Here is a 24,482-nt window from a genome sequence, read left to right as displayed (position 1 = left end):
AGTATTTTTAGACTCGTTCAAAACCTAGAGGTGTTTTTTTTTTAATCTGGAAGAACAAAGGGAACACATTGAGGAGAGCACGGCACCAACTGCTGATTTTTGCAGGAACAAACTTACCCACCACAAAGACCCCGTGGATGAATCCAGGAAAATGCCAGGTGCTATCTCTGCTCCACACTTGCCGCCGCCGAGATAAGCTGTGTCCCCTCCAAGGTGTTGCAACATAAGAGCTTCAAGAAAACCACCTCATTTTTCAAAAGTTTTTATTGTTAAGTTTGAAGACTAGACAAGGTCGTACTGGTTTTACATCGCTCTACATGATTTAGGTATATACAAAAACCATTTGAATATCACACAGCTTGAAGGGTTGCAAAGGTCGTTTGTGTCCGAGATACTTCTGTACTTACTGACACATCAGAAGCCAGCACTGAATATTATAGTTCACATTGGTTGTATAGCAAAGATACACTCATTTAGTATCCTTGGTCTTCAAAACTGACACTTAATTCGTGTGAAGCCATTCCAAAAGAGAAAGTCAACCTCGGAGCCAGAGCCAGTTGAGGCGACGGGCCCTGAACGCCGATAAAAAGCAGCCTCATGCCAGTGCTTTATTTCCCAGGCTATAAATGTACCATATTACCTAGCAACACAAAGGTGAGGCCTGCCTACAAATACTTAGCTGGTTCAGGGTGAAATTTAATTAGGGGAACACTTTTGGCCTTGTTCAATGTCATTGTTAACAATTAATACAGAAGTCAAGGATTATTTCTGAGTTTTTTCTCCATCCCCTCTTAAAGGGATGTCTCCTGTCCTGCACTTCTGGTTTTATTGGGGCTGCTTGCTTTCCCTGGGAGAGAACAGTTGCGTTAATTTATAATTTGCTCCTTATGGCAATGGTGTGCACCTAGACAACAAAATAAAATCAAAGAGAAAGAGTTTAATTCTATCCCCTAATCTGATTCCCACCTTTTTTGTTAAGTCTGAAGGATTCCATTTAAACCAAGAACTATTTCAGACTCATACCAAAATTTGGTGCTGGAAGTGCCATTCCAAGAAGGCTTTTTGTAGCCAAGGAATAATGTCATTGGAAGAACTCCTAGCATGCAGGTTGAAACTCTAAGGGTGTCAGATATGTGATTTTTTAATTAATTCTCATGGAGTATTATCACAAGGTGTGGAGCTCTCCTTGTGAAGACTCTGACAGCTGACACAGGACATGAGGGTGAAAATACTCAACACAAAATTAACACCAAATTAAAACTACTGTGTTACATTACATGAAAACCCTGTATGCAGATGAAAGGATTACAATTAATTTACTAAACCAAGAAATATTAATTCAAAAGTAAAACTGAAGCCCCAAAAGATTAATAACATGAAAAAAAATAACATTAAGAACAGAAACCAAATATTTCAGAAGAACATTAACATGAGTTTTTAAACTATGAAGTCTAATTTTCTGAAATGGCCTTCTGTTTTTTTGGATACAGTCAGTTAGTGAAGCATCTACACGCTATTCTACATATCTGTAATTAAATTCAGGGTCAACTGCTCTCCCATAATAGGAAAATGTATTTAAGCCTCATAAAGTATTGTGTGTTCGTGCCCTAAAGACTAGATTTTTCTTTTTTGTTTTTTCTTTTTAACCCAAAGACTAAATTGCAAAATATAGGCAGTAGATAATGTAGGGATAGACTCGTCCTCCATTATTCAGATTTTTTTTTCTCGTTAGAAGTACCACCAAATTGGTTGACTTTCTCTTTAAAATTGCTCCTTTTGCTTGAAGACCACTCCATATATACATCATTAAGGAATGCTGTTAACACAGTTACAGACAAGACAGTAACAGTCTAGTGGCTTTTGTTATGCAGCACAAAGTAAAAAATAAAGAACAAACTTAGCAGTGTTGCACAGGACCTCAACATTTCTTACACATACTTTTACCTTTACAGGACTCTTCTTTAGAAGTCTTTAAATGTCTAAGCCTTATAAAATAAATACTTGTATAAATACAGTTTAAGGATTAAGTCATTTTGTAGAGGCAGGGTGTTCTGTTTGCTAAAATGTGACAGTTTAAGTGACACTATCAGAAAACCGCCACCATTATATCCCCAATTCTTGTATGTAAAATTCCTGGCTGCTATTCTAGAGTCTTTTCACAGTTCCATGGATAATATATATTTAGTCTGTGGTGGAGAATGTGTGATTAAATGCAGGTTTTTTCGAAATCCAAACCATTTTGTTTCCAAGGTAAACTTTGCCCTTTGCAGATTGTGGGCCAGCGAGCTGCTGGCCTGGGAAGCAGTGCCCAAGTTCAGAGTTTTGGTGAGAATGGAACAGTGACAGAAAGTATAAGTTCAGTGACATTTGCTAAAACATGCAGCTGCATCTCTCTCTCTCTCTCTCACATTCTCTCTTTCTCTCCACATCAGCATGGTATGAAATTAAAAGGTTGGCAGTAATCCCAAGTGCTGTTGTTTCAGGTCCCCTCACTCCCTGTCCTGGGATCTTTTTTAGTCTGAGGTGCTGCTCTAACTCTAAAGAACACTTTAATCCAAGGGGACTTGGATTGCTCTTCAGAGATTGGTATTGTCATCTCAATCAACAGGGGAAACTGAGGCACGGGGGAGAATGTCCCCCCTATTTCTCCACTACTTTTCCTCCTAAAATCTACTTTTTAAACTGGGGTTGATATCATGCTGTGTGTGAAGCATTCCTGTAGATGGGGCATGATAGGAAACAGCCTCCTTGTGGCTCACTGGTGTGTGTCTGAAAATAGGAGCAGAGGGTGACAAGGGCCAGGCTTTGGTGTGCTCCTAAGTCACCTGTTACCTTCTGGGGAGGAAAGCTGTGACTTTAGGAAGAGCCTAAAGAGGGAGGGTTTCCTGGCAGTAAGGGAGTCATTCCTCCTGTGTGTCTTTTAGCACCTGGTTCCTTCACCCCACATTTTCCTCCTCACTGGAATTCAGAGCGTTTGTGAAAGCAGTGATGGGGGCGGGCAGGTCACAGTCTGGGGCTGTGTGCTCACCCCTGGAAAAATCATCCTGGAATGGGATTTCTGATGGAACATGTGGGCACCCAAGAAGAGACACCGCAGATACCCTGGTGCCTCCCCTTAGTCTCCATGAAAAAGCACAGAAACTTTGAAAATGCATAAACTTTGGCAAATTCATTAACATCATAATACACTGATTTGGTTACATATGCAAAACAGGTGACATGTCCCAAGGAAAACAACACCAGCACAGTGAGATACTGAACAGAAAAGATGGAGGCCGTGTCTACAGCATGCAAAATAGAGAAGGAAAATGGGGCAGTTAGGAAAACCCTCCAGGTGCGTGGACTCTGCTGTCTGGATGGAAGTGGTGGAAGGTAGCTCGGAACACCACAGGTACCGTGTTTGAGCAGTACCGTGGAGAATTTCCCAAAATATTATGTCGTAAGAACTGACAGTGTTTGATAGGCACAATTACTATAATGCAGTCATCCCCAAGTAAACTTATTGCTAAAAGCTGCAGTATCACTTTTTGCAAGTAAGATGATGGTATGATTTATGGAGAACTCGTCAGCCCAATGTTCCTGAAGCTGCAAATGAGCTTCGTTTTTCTCTTCCCTTGTAAAAAGGATGCTGCTGTTTTGTTTTGTTTTTCTTTTTCTTTTTTCTCTTTTTCCCTCAACGCTTTTCAACTGGTGGTGAACAGCTCAAAGGAGAACTAGGAGGATAATTCCACAGCAGAAGGGACAACACCAACAGATTTCAAGGGCCAAAAAAAAAAACCAAAACGGATTGGATAGTTTTTTAAAAGGGCAGGCTTAGACCTCCTGGCGAAAGACAGCTAGCGGCCTACCATAAAAAAATGAGCGAGCACTGGTTCATGGAGAAACCCCACTCAGCATCCTACAAGCTTCTTCTACAGCAGCAGGAGCGGGGCAGCTCAGTCCTCAGCGGCACAGCCCAGCAGCTCGGAGCGCAGGGTGATGCGGCCGTACCACGACCAGGGCAGGATGCGCACGTGCCGGGCCAGGATCGGCGGCTCGATGACGTTCTTGCGGTGCGTGTCGTTGTCAAAGTTCCCCTGGAACACCTGTGGGGGAAGCAATGGGGGGAGGCTTTTAGTGGAAGTTCCCCTGGGAACACCTGCAGGTACGGTGGTCACGTTCCCTGAACGTGATTTCTTCTCGCTCATGGTTTTTCTCCTGGGAAGCTGAGAAGCCTCGGAGAAAAGGAAAACAATTCTTATCTCATTTGCTTCCCCTGTGTTGTGCTCGTGTGGAATGTGTCTGGAGATTGTTTACCCACAGGTGATTGCTTGATTGGACTCTGATGTGAGCTGTTTTGCCTCATTGGCCAATTGTGGCCAAGCTGTGTATGGGACTCTGGAAAGAGTCACAAATTTTCATTATTGTCTTTTTAGCATTCATAAGTATCTTTTCTGTATTCTTTAGTATAGTATAGTATTCTTTAATATAATATATTATTATAAAGTAATAGATCAGCATTCTGAGAACACGGAGTCAGATGCATTATTCCCTCCCCTCGTTGAGTGTTGGGGTCTCTAGCTTGTTAGAGTGACCCCGAGAAAGGTTATAAAGTCTCCTTTCCCAGCCCAGCACTTGAAGAAGGAGTCAGGGCTCTTCATTTCTTGGTCTCAAGGTTGTTTATTGTATCTTATCTGTAAAATTATTTCTTCTGCCCTGCAGAGGTCCATTCAGCAGGACAGAGGCACTCTGCCTGCCCCAGGGAGGTGTTATCTTTTTATACTAAAAACTATGTGTACAATATTTACAGTTACTTTCCAATACCTATCACCAGTGTTAGACAGTGAGTTTCTACTCTAAACCAATCTAAAAGTGCCAACATCACCCAGAAGATGGAGGCCAAGAAGAAGAAGGAGAAAGGCTGGTCATGCCCAGATCCCTCCATCTTGCCCCCTGAACCTCCATTCTAAAAACCCCAAAATCTATTTTTCACCTTGTGATAAATTCACTATCATTCTACTTAATTTGTCATGGCTTGCAGATCTTCATCTAAGGTTGGTAACTTGCTCCACGGGTCATAATCAAACCCACAGGGGCATTTTGGGCTCTGTGCCAGGGTCTCTGAGCCCCCTGGCAGGGTCTGGGCTGCTCAGGACAAACAGAGGGATGTCCTGGGTGCTGACAGTCGGGGTTGCCTGCATTTACAATATGCAGGGAGGTTTTAAGGCAGGCCTATAGGAATGTGCCTTCTGCTGACAGAGTGACAAAACTGTCCTTTGTCCACTCAGAAAGGAAAGAAGCGCAGAAGTTTCTCTCCTGGATTAGGTGAAAAAGCCACCTCATAGGCCTAGGGGACCTCACCTCAAACTTAAGGATAGCAAAATGGAAGGAAGCCAAAAAGTCCCACCTGCGCAGTTTACTAGAAAAAGAAGAGAACAAAGAAACTAATTGCTTTTGTGAGGTGTTGTACCAGGAGCAAGAACCTCTTGCACCTGGCTTGGTTTTTCTCTGTAAAGAGTTTTGTTATTTTGCCTTTTATTAAAACCTTTTGTTTCCAACACTGCGGCAGAAGCCATCCTGCAGATTTTTATGCCTCCAAGGGTAGCTGAGCTATCTTGGGTGTGTTATAGGCCTCCAAGGGCTCATGAGACCTGGCTCAAGGAGGCTCCTATGACCCTGGCCCAGCCCAGGGTGAAACTCCAACTAGCCTGGATCCGCGATGAATTTTTATCATCGGTACGCGCCACTTTTAATGCTGTTTAAACTTAAGGCTCAAAGTGGCAAAGAGAAGGTTGGGATTAGATTTTAGGAAGGAATCCTTTGCTGTGAAAGTGGGCAGGCCCTGGCACAGGGCACCCAGAGCAGCTGGGGCTGCCCCTGCATCCCTGGCAGTGCCCAAGGCCAGGCTGGACACTGGGGCTGGAAGCAACACGGGGTACTGAAGCTGCCCCTGTTGTGGCAGGGGTGGCACTGGATGAAATTTAAGGTCCCTTCCGACCCAAATCTGTGATTCCATGAGCCCCTGCCTCTGCTAAATCTTGTGATTCATTCACACTCAGCCCTGGTGCAGGGAGAGCCTTCTACTCAAAGCTTCACCCACCGTTCCGCCAGGGCCACGCTCCGAAAGTTATACAAAAATCATTAACATTTAAAAAATTAAATGTCTTTTTACTTGGCATTTGTACCATCTCAAATGAATCCCAGGAGATGCTGTTACTGCTTCCGAGGAAATAACATTAATAATTAAAGGTAAGAATTTTTATTGTATCACTTATGAAAGTTGCTGGGATGCAACTATATAAACCCTCGTAAAATTGGTGATTATCAAGGATATTATCTTCTCATGTCAGACAAAAGCCAGCAGATTAATTAAGAGCATCAGGCTGTGATAAAAGTAAAACATCCTACAGTACAGTGCATGTTATGATCTTATTTCCACCTGTATTGGTTAATCCACACGAAAGTGAGTTATAAAACTCCTATCTGTGATAAATCAATGCCAGATTTTTCCCCTGCCAGCCACTATTTAAATTCAAAGGCCACAGCACCAATTTTTGGCAAAATGATCAGATTATCCCCTTGGGTTGTTTTCAGTTTTTATGGGAAATGTTCATTCTCTTAAAATGTCAGCCAATTCACTTCTCATTTATAAAAACTGAACCTGATGGCTTTTCGACTGAAAATGAATGACTGTTGTTTGCATCATGCAGAGAAGAATATAGACCTCCTGCAGAAGTGCTTATGTGACTGAATTAATGCAGAATTACAGGTTTTCCTAGAAGTTCTTGGGAAAATATCAGAGTTTGAAGTGCAAGCTGGCTGATCTAGCGTTTTAGCCCTGACTTGGATCCTCTGTGACATGGTCACAAAGATTTTGGTCTCCGTGCTGATCCTCTTTGGGTTTTGGAAGCTTCTCCCCAGTGCTGTCCTTTCAGGGCATCAAACAAAATCCATCCCCTCCCCAGGTGACGAATTCACCTTCTCGTCTGCCATCACAGTGGTGGGAGCATGAAAGGATGTGGGAGTTCTGATAGATGGATAAAGTAGCAGAGAAAATGACCGCAGAAACATCCAGTTTTGTGAGTCTAAGGAAAAAAAACCAAACCCAAACAACAAAAATAATTTAGCACGGGGAAAATTGTTTGCTGCCCAAGTACAGTGTTGATACATAAATCAGCAGGAGCTTGGGCTAACAAGGTTTGCTCCTCAATTCCAGTTTCATTTGTAGCAAAAAATTACATGACTAAGTTCATAATTGAAATTACAGTGGTACTTCCCAAAATCCAAAATGCAGCTAGGAAAGCTTAAAAGTGTTTTTTGGCTTGTTTTTGGTTTTCCATTTGATTTCTTGCACACCCCTGTGAAATATCCTTTGATATTTTTTGCCAGGCTAAACAAAGGGACCTTTCTACAGCCCCAGTGTTCATATCTGAACGCAGATATGAAAGATAAATAAAATTATGTGAGGCAAAACCAGCAACAAATACAGCTGAAGGAGGGAGGACTATGTCATTTTCTTACAGCATGAGAACAAGATTTAAATTTTATTTTTAACTCATGAATGATTTCATTATCACTTGAAGTCAAACTCATCTGTCTCAGAGATTATTTTATGTAAATACGAAAAACACCTTTCCTCAAAACTCAAGATCTAGTTTCAAGAAATTCACTAAATCTGCTAGATCAGAAGGATTTTGGGGAAATAAATTTATGAGAAAGTAAGGGAAGCATTGTCAGCATCCACAAGTGTGACCTCCACAAAATATAACATTCTAACAGAAATTTTCTTTTCCTGTGGTCCCATGGCAAATTTCTTATGGGAAAAACTATATCCTTTCCCACTCTTCATTTACTTTTAGCCTCAATTTACTAATAGAGTCAAGGAATTTGGAAGGAGCAGGGAGGACAAAGGACAAAACATGAGTTATCAGTGGGGAAAAAAGCTATTTCTGTTGCTGAAAGAAATTTTTTTAATCTACCTGTTGTTTTATGCCCAAGCAGTCAATACTAAATGAGCCACCAAAGAAATTAAAACCTTTGAAAAGCTGATGCCTCTTAATGACCACTCCTCACATTTGTTTCTGAGCAGTTTTTTTCAGGATAACTCTGAAGTTATGCCATGACTTTTTAAGATTTCAGAGGCTGATGCTGGAATTACAATATTAAAAAATTGTAAAAAGTAAAATAAAAATTGTAAAAAAATAAAAAATTATTACAATTAAAAAAAAAGATAATTCTCAATGATTAAATAACCCCATGGTGATTTGTGCTCAAGAAATAAAGACCAGAATGTAAATTATCAGCGTGTCAGTGCACACGTTCACTTTCAGCTCTGGGCGAGTGCAGGTCTGCTCCTGCCTCACCCCAAAACAGCAAACACAGAGAAAAAGGCAGCAAGAAGAAGGGGTTTTCTGGGAGTTGTTAAGCAGATAAGTCTCTCCAGCCAGAGAGGAGAGACTGCAGATGTCTATAAAACCATAAGTGGCGTGGGGAAAATCGATACCAGGCAATATTGCAGCGTCCCCTCAGCAGGGCCAGGAAGGGACAGGCAATGACAGCAGGGTCATCCAGAGCCATCTAAAGGTCACAGTTCCCCTTTCAACACGTAATTAAACCATGGCACAGCTTCCACAGCCTTTAACCACCGCTAAAGATCAGATAAATTGAGAGGGGGGGAAAAGCAGCCGGGGCTATTAAGGACACGGACAGGAAAAAAAGAATAAAAATTCAGAGCTGGGAAAGGGCACTGGAGAGGAATAACAGCCTTACTTTTCCTGATGCCTTTTTGGGACTGACTAAAAACAGAGGCCAGACAAAAATAAGGGAATTAAAAGTGGTTATGTTTATTGAAGGGCCTTCAGGTACATTTTGGGCAGACCAAAAATGGACCACGGGTGATGGGCTTTTATACTTTTATAACTTTGGTCCATTTGTTTATTGGGGATGAATCTTCCAACAGCTTCAGCTAATGGAGTCATTTACCCCGAGTTTGCCCACCCAACTCACTTTTGTTTAATTTCTGGGCCCTGGGGCAGTGAGGTGTCCTTGGTTGCCAGGCCTGGAGAGGAATTGTTGTGTCTGCCCAAAATGGGACAGCAGCAGCTGACACTGAATGTGGAGTTTGGAGTTACACACTAAAGAGCTGCAGCATCACAAACACATGAAAAATATAAAAGCCAAAATCCTAAGGCATCATTCCAATCCATAGGATGCTCCTGGAAAGAGCTTCACTCTCCCCAGAACCAGGGGCTGCCACGTCACAAGGTGACTTTCCTTTTGCACAAGTGGATCTAAAAGCTCCTGCTTTTTGCCAACCCTGCTGTAGAAAGTTTCAGATTTTACTGTGTCTGTTTATGTCAGTCTGCACACTCAAAAAGGTGTAACTTGCTGGAATATTTACTCAGCAGCCCTAGCAGTTTTACACATACAGACCCTCCACACACTCCTCTGTAGCTCAGGCTCTTGCAGCTGCTGTAAAAAAAAAAAAAAAACACCAAAAACCAGAAAATGCATGCTGCTGTATTTTTAAATATGGTAAATTTATTCATTGTTACTTTATGGAAAAAGAGTGAAAGACAGGAAAATAGATACTGATATTCCCAGCTGAGATGTCTGAAATACAAACAATTCTTGTTTATACTTGCAAGCAATTTGATTGTCTTGATTTCAAACATTCTGTGAGATTTTTGAATGTAAACAAAGTGTTTTATGGCATTAGCAGAAAATCCAGATAATGACAGTGTAAGTTGATTAGAATTTTAAAAAGAAAACTGTGGTATGACAGAATAATTTAGGAGAAATACCTGAAGACTAGCAGCTTGGGGAAAGGAGTGTTGTGTGCTGTACCTTAAAAACATTTTTCATACCTAGCAGAATATTTTAAAAATGTTATTTCACTGAGCAGTTAATCCTGCTCATATTAGAAGAAGAATATTTTATAAAGAATATCCAGTCATGGCTCCTGTTTGGAGTTTCCTTCAGTGCAGAACATCTCAATATTCAGAAAAATAAATGTGGCACGTGGATGTGTTTGTGGGCACATGCATTTTTGGAGTGAATAGGAGGAGAAAAAGTAGTTTTTTTTCTCTCAGTTGCTATACATAAAGTGCACACATATCACATCCATTGATATCTTTACACATCCTTTATTATTTCTCCGTGTTCAGAACAGATAGGGGGAGATAAAACTTTAAAACTTAAGAAACATTCTAATACCGATTAGAATGTTTCATAACTTTAAAACTTATGAAACATACTCTAACATTCTCATACTGTCTTTCCCATGTGATCTACATGTTGAAGCTACAGAAATGGGCATTTATTCCACTGTACATGGCTTATGGGAGGTTCAAAGCCAAAAGGAGGAATATTTTGAAGACTAACCTGCCTCCAAAGATGCTTACAGAAATTCGAGGTAGGTTGTTAAATGAGCATTTTGTCTTTTGCTCATTTTTTCTCCCCTCAGCTGAAATGAGCATGGCTAGATCTTCACCTGACACAAATCATGATAATTCAGCTCAAAGTAGTGGAAGTCACCCATAATTTAAACCAGTGCAGATAAAAAAGTCACTTAGATTAGAAATTACAACTATTATTGCAGATAATGCTATCAAATAGTGATAATTTAAGTAATATTACTCAAAAAAAAATTCATTGTCTGTGCCAAGTATGAAGATTATGTGTAGGAATTGAACCTATCAGTGTAAACCAGATATCATAATAATTAAACACCATCAGAAAAAAAAAAAAAAGCATTAGCAAATCTAGCAGAAAGATTTTTAACCTGACCTGATCTAACTTTTCTTTAATAAGTAGGTGCCTGTCTCCTCTCACCCTGGCAATGCTCTGTGCACTCAGAAATGTATAAATTATGACTAGTTCATCGTTTTGTGTACAAACCCAGTGGCCATTTATGCAAATATTGTCTACCTGCAGCTAATTGCACTGCTGATGGCTGATGGTGACTGGCAGCGCTGCAGACTGCCAGGCTCCTTTAGGCTACTTTCAAATGTTCTCATCTTCCTGTAAGAAAACAGCCTCTGAAATGCCATTTGACACTGCAGCTGGCCTTGAGTTACCTACAGCAGGCTGTGCAATTTATAAATCACATGTGGAATGTGATTATAAAAAAAGGAAAAAAAAAATAGAAAGGTCAGATTTGGTTTGGATGTCCTCAGCTCTGGAGGTACAGTGAGCTACTGACCTCTAGTTGAGAAAAACAAGATAGCTATTAGCTCTGCTCCTGTTTCTAAAATATATTTTTGTCCTACGTGACAGCCTGCAATGTAATTTATTTTGCTTCTTGATGGCAACAGGCAAAATTTTGATATTTTTTTCCAGGCAAATCATTCAAACGATTTAAAATTAATGAGAAGGGCTCCATTTGCTTTTTTTTTTTATTTTTATTTTTTCTCCCAGCAACTTTTTGTCTGCACTGACAGGAATTGAGCACAGATGTGAAATGAAATGACTGACCATTAAAATAACAGAAGCCAAGCAGGAGCTGCAGGAGACATTGGTCTTGGAACAGCTTTTCCACGTGAAATAGTGCAAAAAACTGAACACCCTATTACCTTCTCCTCTAAACCACTGTTTTGTTAAGGGTTGGCCAAATTTACAGGCTGCACACAGTGTGCAGGAGATGATATCTTACCTATGTATAAAAATATATAAATTTGTAAAAAATAAAATATAATATATTGTATACTACTTAATACAAGAGACCAGTAGTTTTCTCCTTGGTAAATGAACTTCAAAAAATGATGAGGAGGGATAAGTGAACAGCCCCAGGAACTGGATGAGATCTGCTGATCTGTTAGGACTCATCCTTAAACAGATCAGCAGCGGGATGCTGAGCACCAGATGGGTTCAAGTTCTGAGCTTTTGCCTAAATAAAGTCACAATTTCGTTGTAAAGTCACAATTTCATTGTAAAGTCACAATATTCACCCACAAATCATTATTACCAGCCTACCAATATCTCCATAATTTTTTGTCTGTGACTTTAAAAGTTATATTCTTCTTTTCATCCTGTCTTCCTTTCCTGGAAATGTTTTGGAGCCACCTTTCCCCTAAACTTTTTTGATGGTTAAACAAAGCAGGATGAGGGCAGGGTGACTAAATCACCTGCAGGAGAAATAGGAAATCTATGTGTTCTGTCCTTCATAGAATAAATCAGGGTGTTCAGATAATAAATAGCAACAATGAGGGCAAAATATGAGTACTTATGCTTGCTGCTGTTAATAGTTGATATTTACCTTTTACCCCCCCTTCTCTATCTCCTGAAAACAGATGTAACATTTCACAGAATTTTCACTTTGCTATGAAAACTTGTTGGTTGGTTTGTTTGTTTGTTTTTTTTTTTTTTTTATTTGTTTGGGTTTTGTTTGTTTGTTTTGTTTGGGTTTTTTTTTCAGTTTTCTTGAATTTAGGAGAAATTCTCACCTCATGATAAATAAATTTTAGTGGATCCTGTTCAAAGGTACAGGACCAGTGGTGCTGTTCCACTCCTGCTCCTCATGGATGAGGTACAGCACTGTTTTTTCTCCTTGTGGCTTTATTTTTATTTGTATTTCTGTCCCAGTGCACACAGAGCAGGGTTTCTCTCCAAATCCCATGGGAACACTGCATCCACCCAGCTGGAGTGCTGAGTGTCAAAAAGGGTTTGCTGGGTGACCCTCCATTCCTCTGGCTGAAGAAATTTATGCATTTTCAGTCAGGAAATGGATGATGGAAACTGAGAAGAAATAGTTTGAAGTACTCTAACCAAAAGAAAAAGGAAAAAATGAAGATAAAATCAGTTTTCTGTGAGTATGGCAGCAAGGGGGATAAGCCACCTTTCCAGTTTAGAGGACATTTAAACACTGGAGCTGACTGTTTATGGAATCTTTCATTACAATCTGTCTATTGGAACATATTAAATAATAATCTGAGTGAGGATGGCACAGCCTGGTCTGAGGTGAAGGGCAGGCGAATGAATTAATCCTTAGCTCTGAAATTTACCTGTCTGCACCCACTCCAGGGTGACAGGAAGGGGCTTGGGTGTTCTTGAATCCCATTTTCTGATGAGGGTGCAGGAGGGGAGGACCACAGTGCCTTTGGAGGTCAAAAGGTGCATTCCTAAGAGCTGTCTTGAGACCCTCTCCAGCCCTACATCCTATAAAGTTTTGCCAAGTTCAGTGACTTCTGGAAAGTCAGACTCTGTCACCAAACTGTTAGCTTTTCTGGATGCTTTTGATATAGGTAAATAACATCCCAAAACCAGATATTTCAGTTTGATGTTTGTGTAATAAAGGCAGAGGTCTAGATTCAAATCAAGTTGTTAAACTCATTTTGTACACATTTAGATTCAGAAATCCTAACTTCTAATTTCCAGTGAAGAGCATTTGATCTTGTTGTGTTGATCTTTTAAATGACCTTGGCTTGTTAAATAATCATAATAATATGCATCTATTTTATTATCAGGGATGTTAATTAATACAGGGTGTGATACGTTTAAATGAGACAACGATTAAGAGTTTCCCATTGCTCCTAATGGAATATGTGTGCAGCAATTAACAGTCCATCTGCTGAAGAAGGCAAAAACAATTTAATTGCTTTGGCCAATGGTACAAACAAATGCAGACTGGAACAGTACTCTAAGTCAGAGTGCATTTTCTTTTAGATTTGTGCTATCACCAGGGACTCCAATCCGTGTCCTCCTCTGCAATAAAATGAATGCAGGCACAAGTTTGGCTTAGAGAGAACATTTATTTCACTTTCTCCTCTCTTTTTAAATGCCAGGGATTTAAAATAGGATGTGTACAAAGTACTGAAGCCACTACCTGTCACTTAAATTGAATGTATTTGTGATATGCCTGCCTGAGGTGAGCTGTTTGCTTCCAATTCTTATCTGACAGCCAGTTATACCAAACACATCCACAATCCAAAAAAAGAAAAAAAATCATTGGTGTAAGAATCTTCTGAGCCAGGTGGCTAAACCAGCTGATGTGGTTTTCCTTATCTAAAATCCTTTAGGGAAAAAAAGTCTCAGTTTGGGTTAAAGCCAGTGAGGGACATTTGGGTTTCAGGAATTCACAGTCTGGATAGCAGGGCCTGACAATGCAGACACAGGAACACAGCCATGCAAATACTCAATGCTGTAATTTAGGATATATATTATGCATAAATACTGAATCCACTAATAACACATTTCCCTAATCAATGACCTTTAATCAATCAGTTAAAATCTGTGCAATGTGGCAGATGCAGTTGCCTAACCCCCTCATTATTAGGTCTCCCTGTACTCGCACAGCTCATTCCAATGCACATCAAAAGTTTTCTCACTGTTTGAAAGAAAATTAATTTAATTGACTTACGAGAGGAATATGTCAGTTTATTTCTCCAATAATTTTTATTTATACTAAGAAATATAAATGGGAGCCTGAACATTTATCACCCTGAATACCCAGATTTGAGATGTTATCAGACACATCAGCCATCTGGTATTTCAATAAATCCATCTTTTGTTTCAATCAGACAGAACCCTCCTAAGACATTTAATAAATAATTCACATTTTGTCATCCCGGTTAACATTTCCCTAGGCGATGCATATGCTGTAATATTTTTCCTAACAGATGATTATGAAATTCAGGTATTTGCAGTATAAAAGTGTTACCACAGTTTAAAAGAAAGGTATAATGAATAACAAGAGAAAAGTTAAACACTTCCAGGTAAATCAATCAGCAAACTTATACTTTCCCTATGCCTCTCATTAAACATTTGTAGAGGAAGTTGTGAAACTTTTTTTTAATGTTTCTTATTTATTTTATAGCATAATAAAATAATATTTTCAGTGAGTATTTGAAACCCTAGCCATTAATTTCCAGAAAATCAAAAACCAAAATGTCTGGGTAACAAGGATGTGCTTCACAGGAAATCACTGAAAATAGTCCATACTCACCAAAAAACGCACTGAAACACTTTTTTTTTTTTTGAGTATACAAATACACTGCTATTTACACACCTTCTGCTCTGCTGTGATTAATGGAGAACTGTAAAGTTTTATGTATTTAACAGCATTAAATCAGGTGCATGGCGCTGGTGGGTGTGAATGTCATTGTGATTTGTGACTTTTATTCACCCTGACTCTACCCTGTGCCATCCCCTGCATATGGAACCCAATTAAATAATCTACAGGCCCTCATCAATGGTGTCATCACAACTAAAATACTGATTTTTCTCTTTGCTTTACCTTGTCCTTCTTCTGCTTTTCATCCTGGTATATTTTCCAGTGCTCCCCATCGTTGCTGTAGGCAAGTTTGTAGGACCCCACGAACTGGACGTGCCCAAAATCTTTTGCTCCTTGGGTGATTATCCCAGTGATCTTCGTAGGGATGAGCAGGTCAATCTGAACAGAACCATTTAAAATTAAAAAAAAAAAATCAGATGTGAACAATCAATCAACAACAACAACAACAACAAAAACTCAAAAAAAAAAAACCCAAAACAAACAAACAAACAAAAAAACCCGCAAAAAAAACCCCAAAACCCCACAAAAATAACAAAACAAAAAAAATCCAACCCCCCTAAAATAAAACCAAAAAATCCCCCCAAAAAATAACAAAACCAAGAAAGAAACCCCAACAAGCAAACAAAAACAAAAAAAAAAAAAAAAAACCCCAAAAAACCAAAACAAATTTTAAAGGCCATCAAGTGCCCCCCGCCCAATAAATAAAAAAAACCCCAAAAACCAAAAAACAAAAAACAAAATTGAGGAGAACATAATTAGAACACTTTCTGTTTCCAGTCTGGTTTTACAACACACCAAAGCAAAATGGTGCAGCTTTGGTCCTCCCACTGTGTGCTGACACCAAGGATAATAATTTACTTCTCCAAGCTCTAATTTCCATTTCTTTCCCCCATTTTTATTTGTTTATTTTTAAATTTATTTTTGATACCACCTAATGGCACAACATGGAATAATGTCATGCCTTTCTCCATTGTGCTGAGTGTCATACATGGCTCCAACAAAACCTAGTTAATTTACAGTGGGAATGATCTGCAGCAAAAAAATATTCCCACGTGCTCCTAATAATCGGAATACATGGCTGATTCCCCAAGTGCCTTTCCATTTCCTCCTCAGTTCATGAGCCCATGCTTTATTAAGGCTCTTAAAAGCTATCATGCTTCTTTTCCTCCTGAAATACCTTCTCACTTTACACCTTTCTTTCTTTTTCTACCTGAAAAGCTCAAAGTTTCTCATTTCTTGATTTTTTTTTTTTGAGTTTTTTATTTTATAATCTTAGCACAATGCTTTTTAAAAATGCAAGGCATGAGCCCTAAAGCCTAATAAAATCTGAGCTTTCAAGTGGTTTCCACGTGAGTCAGCATGCCTGTGCTCAGTTCTCTGTGAACCAGAACCCAACACTGAATGCAACAGATTTGGGCCAGATGCCTTGGATTAAAATGATCAAGAAAGAGAATGCAGTAGCAAAAGTAAATTGACCTAATAATGTAATTTCAGAAGCAGAATGAAGGAGCTGAACTCCCTATCAAAACTGATATTTTCATGAAATTTGAGAATATAACTGAGGTTTCGTTCTGCGTCCTCCAGCAATGTGGTGAGCCAGTAAAGGAGAAATAAAAGAAAAGGTGGATTTATTTCAAACAGTAAATGGCTGTGAAGCAGTAGGCATTTTTAAAATTGTCCCTTAAATCAGGCAAGGGAGACTCAGAGTAAAAATATTACAGTGAAGTGAGAGGAGTGCTGAACTCCACGAGTGGGTTGATTGACATGTTTTTACAGAAAAATAAAGAAATTACAAAGTGAAGAAATAAAGAATCTCTGGCTGGTGAAATGCTGAAGATCCAGTGCTGGATTTTCAGGGAGCTGAGGACCCCTGAGCAAACTCATGTTGGATGGAATGTGGGGCTGGGGAGAGGAACAGATGTGCTGTGGGGCATCAGAAATTAATAATGAGGAGAGAAACAGAAACAAACGAGCTTGAGAAGTCAGCTGGTCCTGGGCAGTGCCTTTGAAAGATGGAAACTGGGGTTTGGATTTGTGTCCCAGGCCAGGCTGGACAGGGATTGGAGCAGCCTGGGATGGTGAGAGGCGTCCCTGCCATGGCAGGGGTGGCACTGGATGGGATTTAAGGTCCCTCCCAACCCTTCAGACCATCCTGGGATTCTGTGACAACAGAAAGAAGAAAGCAGCTGAAAAGCGTAAGAGTATATTTATAAGAATAGAAGAGGAAAAATTCACTGTTTAGAGCAATCAAACAAAGGAAGCCTGGAGATCCCAACATTGGAGCAAATAGTAGCAAATAACAATGGTAAATCCTTTTAAGGAAAGGAATGACTTAAAATGTTCAATACTGAGACACCAAAAGAGTGAGGGGAAATGTCAGGGTCTGTAGGTGGCTCAAGAATTTTGGTTTTGCCAGAGTGAACTAATTCATTGCCATCATTTATTGCCAGTGGCAATGTTGAGGCACCCCAGGATGTCCCTGGGAGGCAAAACTGTGTTCTTTTTGTTCAATGGGGAGAGAGAGGGACTCAACCAGAGCAGGATCTTGCTTTGGAAGCTTTCATGGATGGCTTGAAGGGACTTTTCTCTTCTCTAAGGAGGGCAGGGGAGCTGGGTTCCACAGCCTAAGTGGGCCCCTGGGAAATGAGCCCTGCTAATTAGTGTAAGTCTTTCATGAATTAATAAACACCAGGTCTCCAGACCTTGCTTCCAAACATTTTGGAGTCTAAATGAATAGTCTGTTTTTCTAAACAGACTGATCTGGTAAGGAATCACTAATTGGTCCACACTTACAGGCAGCTTTTGAACTAGACATTTCAGAGTCAACTTCAGATTCTCTTTATAAATAATTTTGGCATTAGCATTTTACAAGTGTAACCTCTTTTTAGCAGAGAATGCTTCTTATACTAAAAGTCAATGTCTCTCCTGTTAGCTCGAAAAAATGCCTCCACAAAACCAGTTGTTTATTTTTAAAATGTTGAAAGTGAGCTGAGAGGATTTCACAAATATTTAACATGGCCATGACACTCAGAGTACTCCTCATTGAAATTCAGAACAGGGAGAAAAAAAATTTCTCATTAAGATTCAGGGGATTCCAAAGGTAGAATCACAATAAATCTTTATTATCACACACATCCAGTGTTAATAAAAATGTCCTGGTAATGATTGTTTTGTGCTTATAGGACATATCCAGTGGCCTTGCACCCTTGTTCAGAAAATGATGTGGGAAGCTGGAAGGTAATTTGGCTTTGCTCAGGTTTTTTTTCAATAAGACTTATATAGGACTGTGTAGAATATGTGTGTGGGGGCTTTTTTTTTTTTTTGGAAAAAGAAAAAAAGTGAAAAAAGAAATAATGAATAAATAGACTTTCTTCTTAGGTCTTGACAATACAGACAACAGATATTGCTGGAGATGAAGGAAAAGAATACAGGGTATAGCACCAGCATTTCTGTCTCATATTTTAGCATCTAATTTACTTATTTATTCATAAGCAGATGAGAAGTCTTCAGGCAATAAAGATCATTATTTAAATCAAAGAAATACAGCTTTTACTTTGTAGCCTCATTACCTTCTACCTTGCTTTCCATTCTTTGTATTGAAACTATTTTAGAGCAGAAAGTTGAGGAGAATTTACACCACCTTCTAGGTAAAACATCTGCACTAAAATAGCCTAAATGAAAGTCATAACTTCCCATCAGGACACAGAACACTTTTATTCAGTTAGTGCAGTTTGCAAGTAACGGGCAATCAAACAAATTACCAGGGAGAGAAGTTGAATTAAGACACAACCAGTGTGTACCCTTCAAAGCTGAATGTGATTAACAGGATTAGAATGTGACTCTGGCTTTTTCAGTGCAGCAGAATTTAGAAGGAGGTAGGGGCAATTAGTCTGCAGCTGAGAGGATCATTAGCTGGTTACAAGGAGAACCATGGTCTACAGTTAATGTACATTTCTACAAGCAGCTGATCAAAAGGCAGTTTAGCATCTTGTGTCTGAAAGAAGCCTCTTGGGCTGTAGCTATTCCCTTTTCCCACCTTGTTTCAGATGTTACAGACAAATTCGGGGTGGTTTGGAGGAGAATTAATTTAAGGAGAGCACGAAGATGAATGCACCTGAGCAGTGGAGCATTTCTAAGGAAGCACTTGCATGGGTGTGCAGCACGAGCTCGGGGTGCTGGTGTGCACTTCATGGGATGATCACCAGAGACTCCTCGCAACCTCAGCCATCCTCCGCTTCCCCAGCACATGGCAAAACACAACCATGCTGCCCAAGATCCCCAAAACTGGGAAACAGGCACATTTATTCAGCATTTACACTGACAGACCCCACAGGGGAGCCGGAGCAGACCTGCACCACTGACACCATGGAACAGGGTGTCTGCACAGCTGTGCTGCAGGGCTTCCACTTCCAGATACCTGGGCCACCTTTCCCAGCACATCTTTTGGCTAATTTAACCTGAAGGGAACCCATGGTTTGTGAGGATAGCCCATCATGTGAAGCAGTGCATGAAAAGTGAAGGTGTCTTCAAAAATAACACACTCCTCATCAACCTGGCAGTGTCAAAGGAGGAGAAAGAGCCCCCAGGGTGCAGGGAGTGCCAGGCTCTGTTTCACAGTGAAGATGATGGTGAAATGCCTCACTGTGACTTTCAGCTGTTCATCATTTCAGGAGTATTTAAAATGTTCAGTTAAGTCCTGTCTTTGTACAGACATTGTGGTTCTCTTCCCAGTAGAGCCAATCCTATGTTCAGCTTTTCTTGTAATTTTAGGCATGCCATTTTTTCCCACAGGTTTTATTTTATTTGCATCTGTGATCCTGTAGACTGTGTTTTATTGTTGTTGGTTTTTTTTTGTTTTGTTTTGTTTTGTGGTTTTTTTGTGTTTTTTGGTTTTTTTTTTTTGGTGTGGTTTTTTTTGTTGTTGTTGTTTTTTGGGGCTTTTTTTTTCTTTTTTTTGTTGGATTTTTTTGGACTTTTTTTTTGGTTGTTTGTTTCTTTGTTTGTTTGTTCATTGGTTTTTTGATTTTTTTTTTTTTGTTTGTTTTAATCACTCATCAGCTAACACTGATGAATGCTGGGCAATCTCAATCCACTTGGCAAATACAAAATCACTGGGATCAGAAATAAAGAAACCTGGATCCAAAGAATATGACACCTGGAGGGAGGCACTGCCAAGATGGGGACAGTTCTTACCCTTAGGAGACTGAAAATAGAAGGCCACAATTGTCTCCAGCTGCTAATTCACCAAAGTTCAGACCTGCCTGTTAAATATCCTGATACCACAGTGAGGCCTCAGATTATTTTGGGGTGCTTTAGATAATGGCTGGAACTCATGGCTGGACACCAAACTCCACCAATGTGCTTTCCAAGTAAATAAATGAAGAGTAAATAACTTGTTCTGAGCAGGTTATTTATTCTTCATTTAAGACCTCATGATTGCCTTGATTTTTCCAGGGTGAGCTGGCACAGTCGGAGCTGTTACCTCTACCCTAAGAAAAGGAGGGAAGGATTGCAGTGGTCACATCAAAAAGGCAGAAATGCAGCTCTCCTCATCTTATTGCATCAGACGAAGGTGCTTTGCACTCTCCTCCATGCCCAAAATCTGGATGTAAAGGAAAATTAGTGCTGGTACAGTATGCTTGCTGCAGATGTGCAACATCTGAATGTTTCTAAAAACATCTCACCAGCAGCTCTCTGTTTTGAAAACTGAAGCTCAGCATTTCAGGCTTTTTTTTCCCTAAAGCCTAAATATTAAACCCACAAAAAACCCAAACCTCAAACCAAGCCCAAATTATAATCCATCATGACCAATTGGATCTAAAAACTGTTATAGGGCAAAAACCAATTGAGCAACTAGATGCTCTTTGTAGAGAAATCTAATTTTCATCACAGCATCTTCCATACCAGAGAGGTTTTATTGTGTAGTCTCTTAAATATGTTTTATTAGGGTAAATAGCTAATAATATAACCTGAAAAAAATTAAAGTAAATTATGACAGAAAATTAATTACTTTAGAAGAAGCCATAATAACTTAATAGAAAGCAGCAGTTTTTAGCATTTTGATCAATATTCTACTATACAGGATTTTCATGCTTCCCAGGCAAAAAGAAAAAAAAGAAATAAAAAGTTTTTCATTTAATTGGGTATGTATTAGCTATACCAGCTGTCATATGTTTAAAATTAAACTTCTTCTCAAACCCAGGTGGAGATGGGTTGCTTTCAAATAAAATAAGACAGAGTCACTCTTTTTCTCCTTTGAAAATGTGAATTTTTCTTTTTTTTGCTGGCTTCTTTTTCGCTTAAGCTTACACCTTCACCATGATTTTAACACTGTGTCAACTATATTTTTAATGCCTGTGGTCCTCTAGGCTAAGATAATAAATACTGGTCTTATTTTCTTATTGCTCTTAATTGCTTTTCCCTCTGGATGACTTTATGGCTGCAGTTACTGCGCTGAAGAAACAGGTTAGGAAGAATTCCGTGTACCATCAGCTGTCTCCAGTACAATTTAAAAGTGATAAATTGGAGGGTGAGGCCGGTTCTTTGTAATCTCCATGGGCCATCAAAAATACCTCTCAGGCCGTTATGTTGAAAATTTTGGAGTGAAACCCACAACCAGGCTGAAAACTTACTTTATTTCCACCAGGAACTTCTTAAGTAGCCATTACTTCTTAAAAAGTACAGATTGTGTGAATCCTTCCCTATTTACATACTTAATAATCCCTGCCATATAGCTATTACTGGAAAAGGGTGAAAAAAACCCAGCCAAATTACTATAATATTTTTCAGCATTTCAATAAAAATTCAGAGAAAACAGGTGTATGTGATCAACTATTTGGACATTTTCAGAGCAGCATCTATTTATTGCAGACCGGATTTTCATAACTACAATTTACTAAGCTGTGAATAATCTCATTTCATTGGTATTTCAAAAATTAGATATTAAAAAAAAAAATAAAAAGAATGAAAAAAAAAGGAAGAAAAAGAGGAAGAAGAAGGAAATGTTGGGTCCTTTAAGGCATATGATGGGCTGTGGTTGTATCAGCACCTTGGTAAATCCTGCCCACAGCACACACGAGGTAATGCTGTTTTCCTCCTGATCCTGCAAACCAGAATGAATTCCACAAATCTGGATAACTCTCACAACTTATGAGGAAGCAAGGGAAATGTCAGCACCAGGTATCTTAAGGTCTGAAGTAAAAGAAAATGCAGAGTTTTGCAATGATAACATCAGTGATGATTAAATCCATAACCTTTTCTCCTACCAGTGGGTATTTCACATCTGTGCACGGGATATTCTCGCTATAATCGCGATTAGAGGATTTCTGAAGAGATGACACAGTTGGCTGAATTAGTCACCAACAGCCAAGAAACCACTAATAAAACGTCTGTCTCTCTGCTGTGGGACACTCAGCGCCCATCAGCCCTTGAGGATGCCAGGATATTTAAAAATAGCCCATTAAATTACCAGTGATTAAGCGGGCTTAGACATCTGGTGGAGCTCGGAGAAGCCTTTGAGCTGCTTTAGTGCACTCCAAGAGCTGATAAAATCTGGGGCACTGTCCTGTGTGAGGTCAATCACTTGGAATTCTTGTGGGAAAGCCAAGGGCAGAACAAAAATTAGCCATTAAAATGAAGCAGGGAGAATAAAAAATATGAATATGGTCACTACACAGCACACTGAGTGTGTGTTTTGCTGCTTTTCTGTGAAGCTCCACAGCTGAGTGCTGTTGCCAGCAGTCCCAGCACCTATTTATGGACAGAAATAGACAAGGCAATGAGAAAAGAAATTTAATTTACGTTCAGTTCTTTATACAATAGCCAAGAAGGCAAAAATTGCAAAAGAATTTAATCATCCTGTATGATAATGAAAAGTAGCTTTATTTCTGGAAGATGTAATCTGAAGGAGTTCCTGCTGAATTTACAATAATGATGTTGAGAACTTTTGATCGAATTTGTTGGGAGTGAAAATATAGCACAGAGAGGAACAAATACAGACTTAAAAAATTAAAATATTGACTATTTCCATTTCTGCTTTTCTACTTTTAACTTTTAAATAAAGAAAAAATCATGTTGAGATGGTAGGATTGTTCCACTCTCTTCAGACATAGCGAAGAGTAAGACAGGAGTTCTGTTGCCCCTTTTTATTTTATTAAAATATATCTCAAGTTGATAAGGAAGTGCATCAGTAAGAATTCCTGCATGCCAGTGCTCTGTCCCAGTGGAGATTCCTTAGTCTGCTGTGAAAGAGCATTACTGGGAATCTCAGGTGTTGGAGTGGGTTAAACAGCAGCAAAATACAGAGAAGAAAATTTGAAATATAAGCAGACGAAGAAGGAAATTCGTGTATTTAACCATAAATTTCAGAATGGCACTTGATAGAAATGTGAGCTCTAGGGAAGTTTACATCTCATAGCAACATTGCAAAGGCAGCCAGGAGAAATATGGGTGTCTTTGCTTGCGTTTTTCTTGGGTTTTTGGGACATTATGGGTTTTAAATGGAAATCAAAGGCTGGTGATGCAACACCTGGGAAGACAAAAACTCTTCCCTGCAAATGAAATATCACAACTTCTTCTTGGCTTTCAGTAGAGAGGATGAGACAACTGCTCTTATGGCAGGACTGATAAATATCTTTTTACAAAGTGTTGGGATCATAATCTACTCACAAGCAGCTCATTTTGTTTTTAAAATTAAAATTAATGGTGGTAATATGGAAGTTCGTTATTTACCTGGTTGTTTTTTATTTTTTTTCCCCTTTGGGTAATTAATAATGTTGCAAATATTTTCTGGAGCACATAAAAATGTCTCAATAATGTATGAGTATCTGGGCTACAGATCGATGAGCAGAGTGGAGATAAGCTTGCACACCAGACACTGCAAAGTGATTAATAATTAATATAACTACTGAACTGTTGAAACACTAACGAAAACCTGCCTGTAAGCAAAGCTAAGTGTGCCTGGAAGATAAGTGGGGTTAAGGCTGGAAGTTTCTCCTTGTGTTTAAAAGCTCTGAGTGCATGATTCTTATTTTTGTAGGAAACGTAGCCAAGACAGCATCACTCAGCCATTGTTTCTAAGAATGACTTTGCCCATCTGTCAGCAGGGATTATTATGCATAACCTGTTCCATACAGCTATGCTGCTGTAGCTATACACTAAAAATGACAAAACTGTGATACTGGATTTTGAAAAACACAGCAAGCCAGGTTGTTTTTGTTTTTGTTTTGTTGGGTTTCTTGTTTGTTTGCTTTTTTGGGGTTTTATTTGTCATTTTTAAAATTTTTTTGTGTGTGTGTGCGCTATTCTCTGAAATGTTAAGGCAAGTGCTTTTTTTCCCCTCAGTGATATACTGTTAATAACCAGCACAAAAATATAAAATGGGTGCACTGTATTGTAGAAAACAGCTTTGCCTGTTTTAGCCAGAGAAGTATTTTTCCAGGTTTACAGAAGAAATTAGATTTCTCTTCCCTTTTAGGCTGAATGTCTTGTCACT

General features: G+C 39.3%; 1 protein-coding gene across 2 annotated transcripts in view; it reads right to left on the bottom strand.

Moving 5' to 3' along the window:
* Positions 1–246: 246 nt before the first annotated feature.
* EDIL3 (EGF like repeats and discoidin domains 3) overlaps positions 247–24,482 on the bottom strand; it is a 239,395-nt gene continuing 215,159 nt past the window's right edge. For both annotated transcript variants that reach the window (XM_030968997.1, XM_030968998.1), the window contains 2 exons: positions 15,212–15,367; positions 247–4,085 (listed from right to left, as the gene is read on the bottom strand). In XM_030968997.1, coding sequence (XP_030824857.1) covers positions 3,936–4,085; positions 15,212–15,367 — 306 coding nt within the window. In that variant the 3' untranslated portion in view covers positions 247–3,935. The remainder of the gene's footprint in view (positions 4,086–15,211; positions 15,368–24,482) is intronic.

Source organism: Camarhynchus parvulus, chromosome Z, assembly GCF_901933205.1.
Source record: "Camarhynchus parvulus chromosome Z, STF_HiC, whole genome shotgun sequence".
Taxonomy (NCBI): domain Eukaryota; kingdom Metazoa; phylum Chordata; class Aves; order Passeriformes; family Thraupidae; genus Camarhynchus; species Camarhynchus parvulus.
The sequence above is the reverse complement of the archived record's forward strand: the minus strand, read 5'-3'. Positions and strand labels throughout refer to the sequence as shown.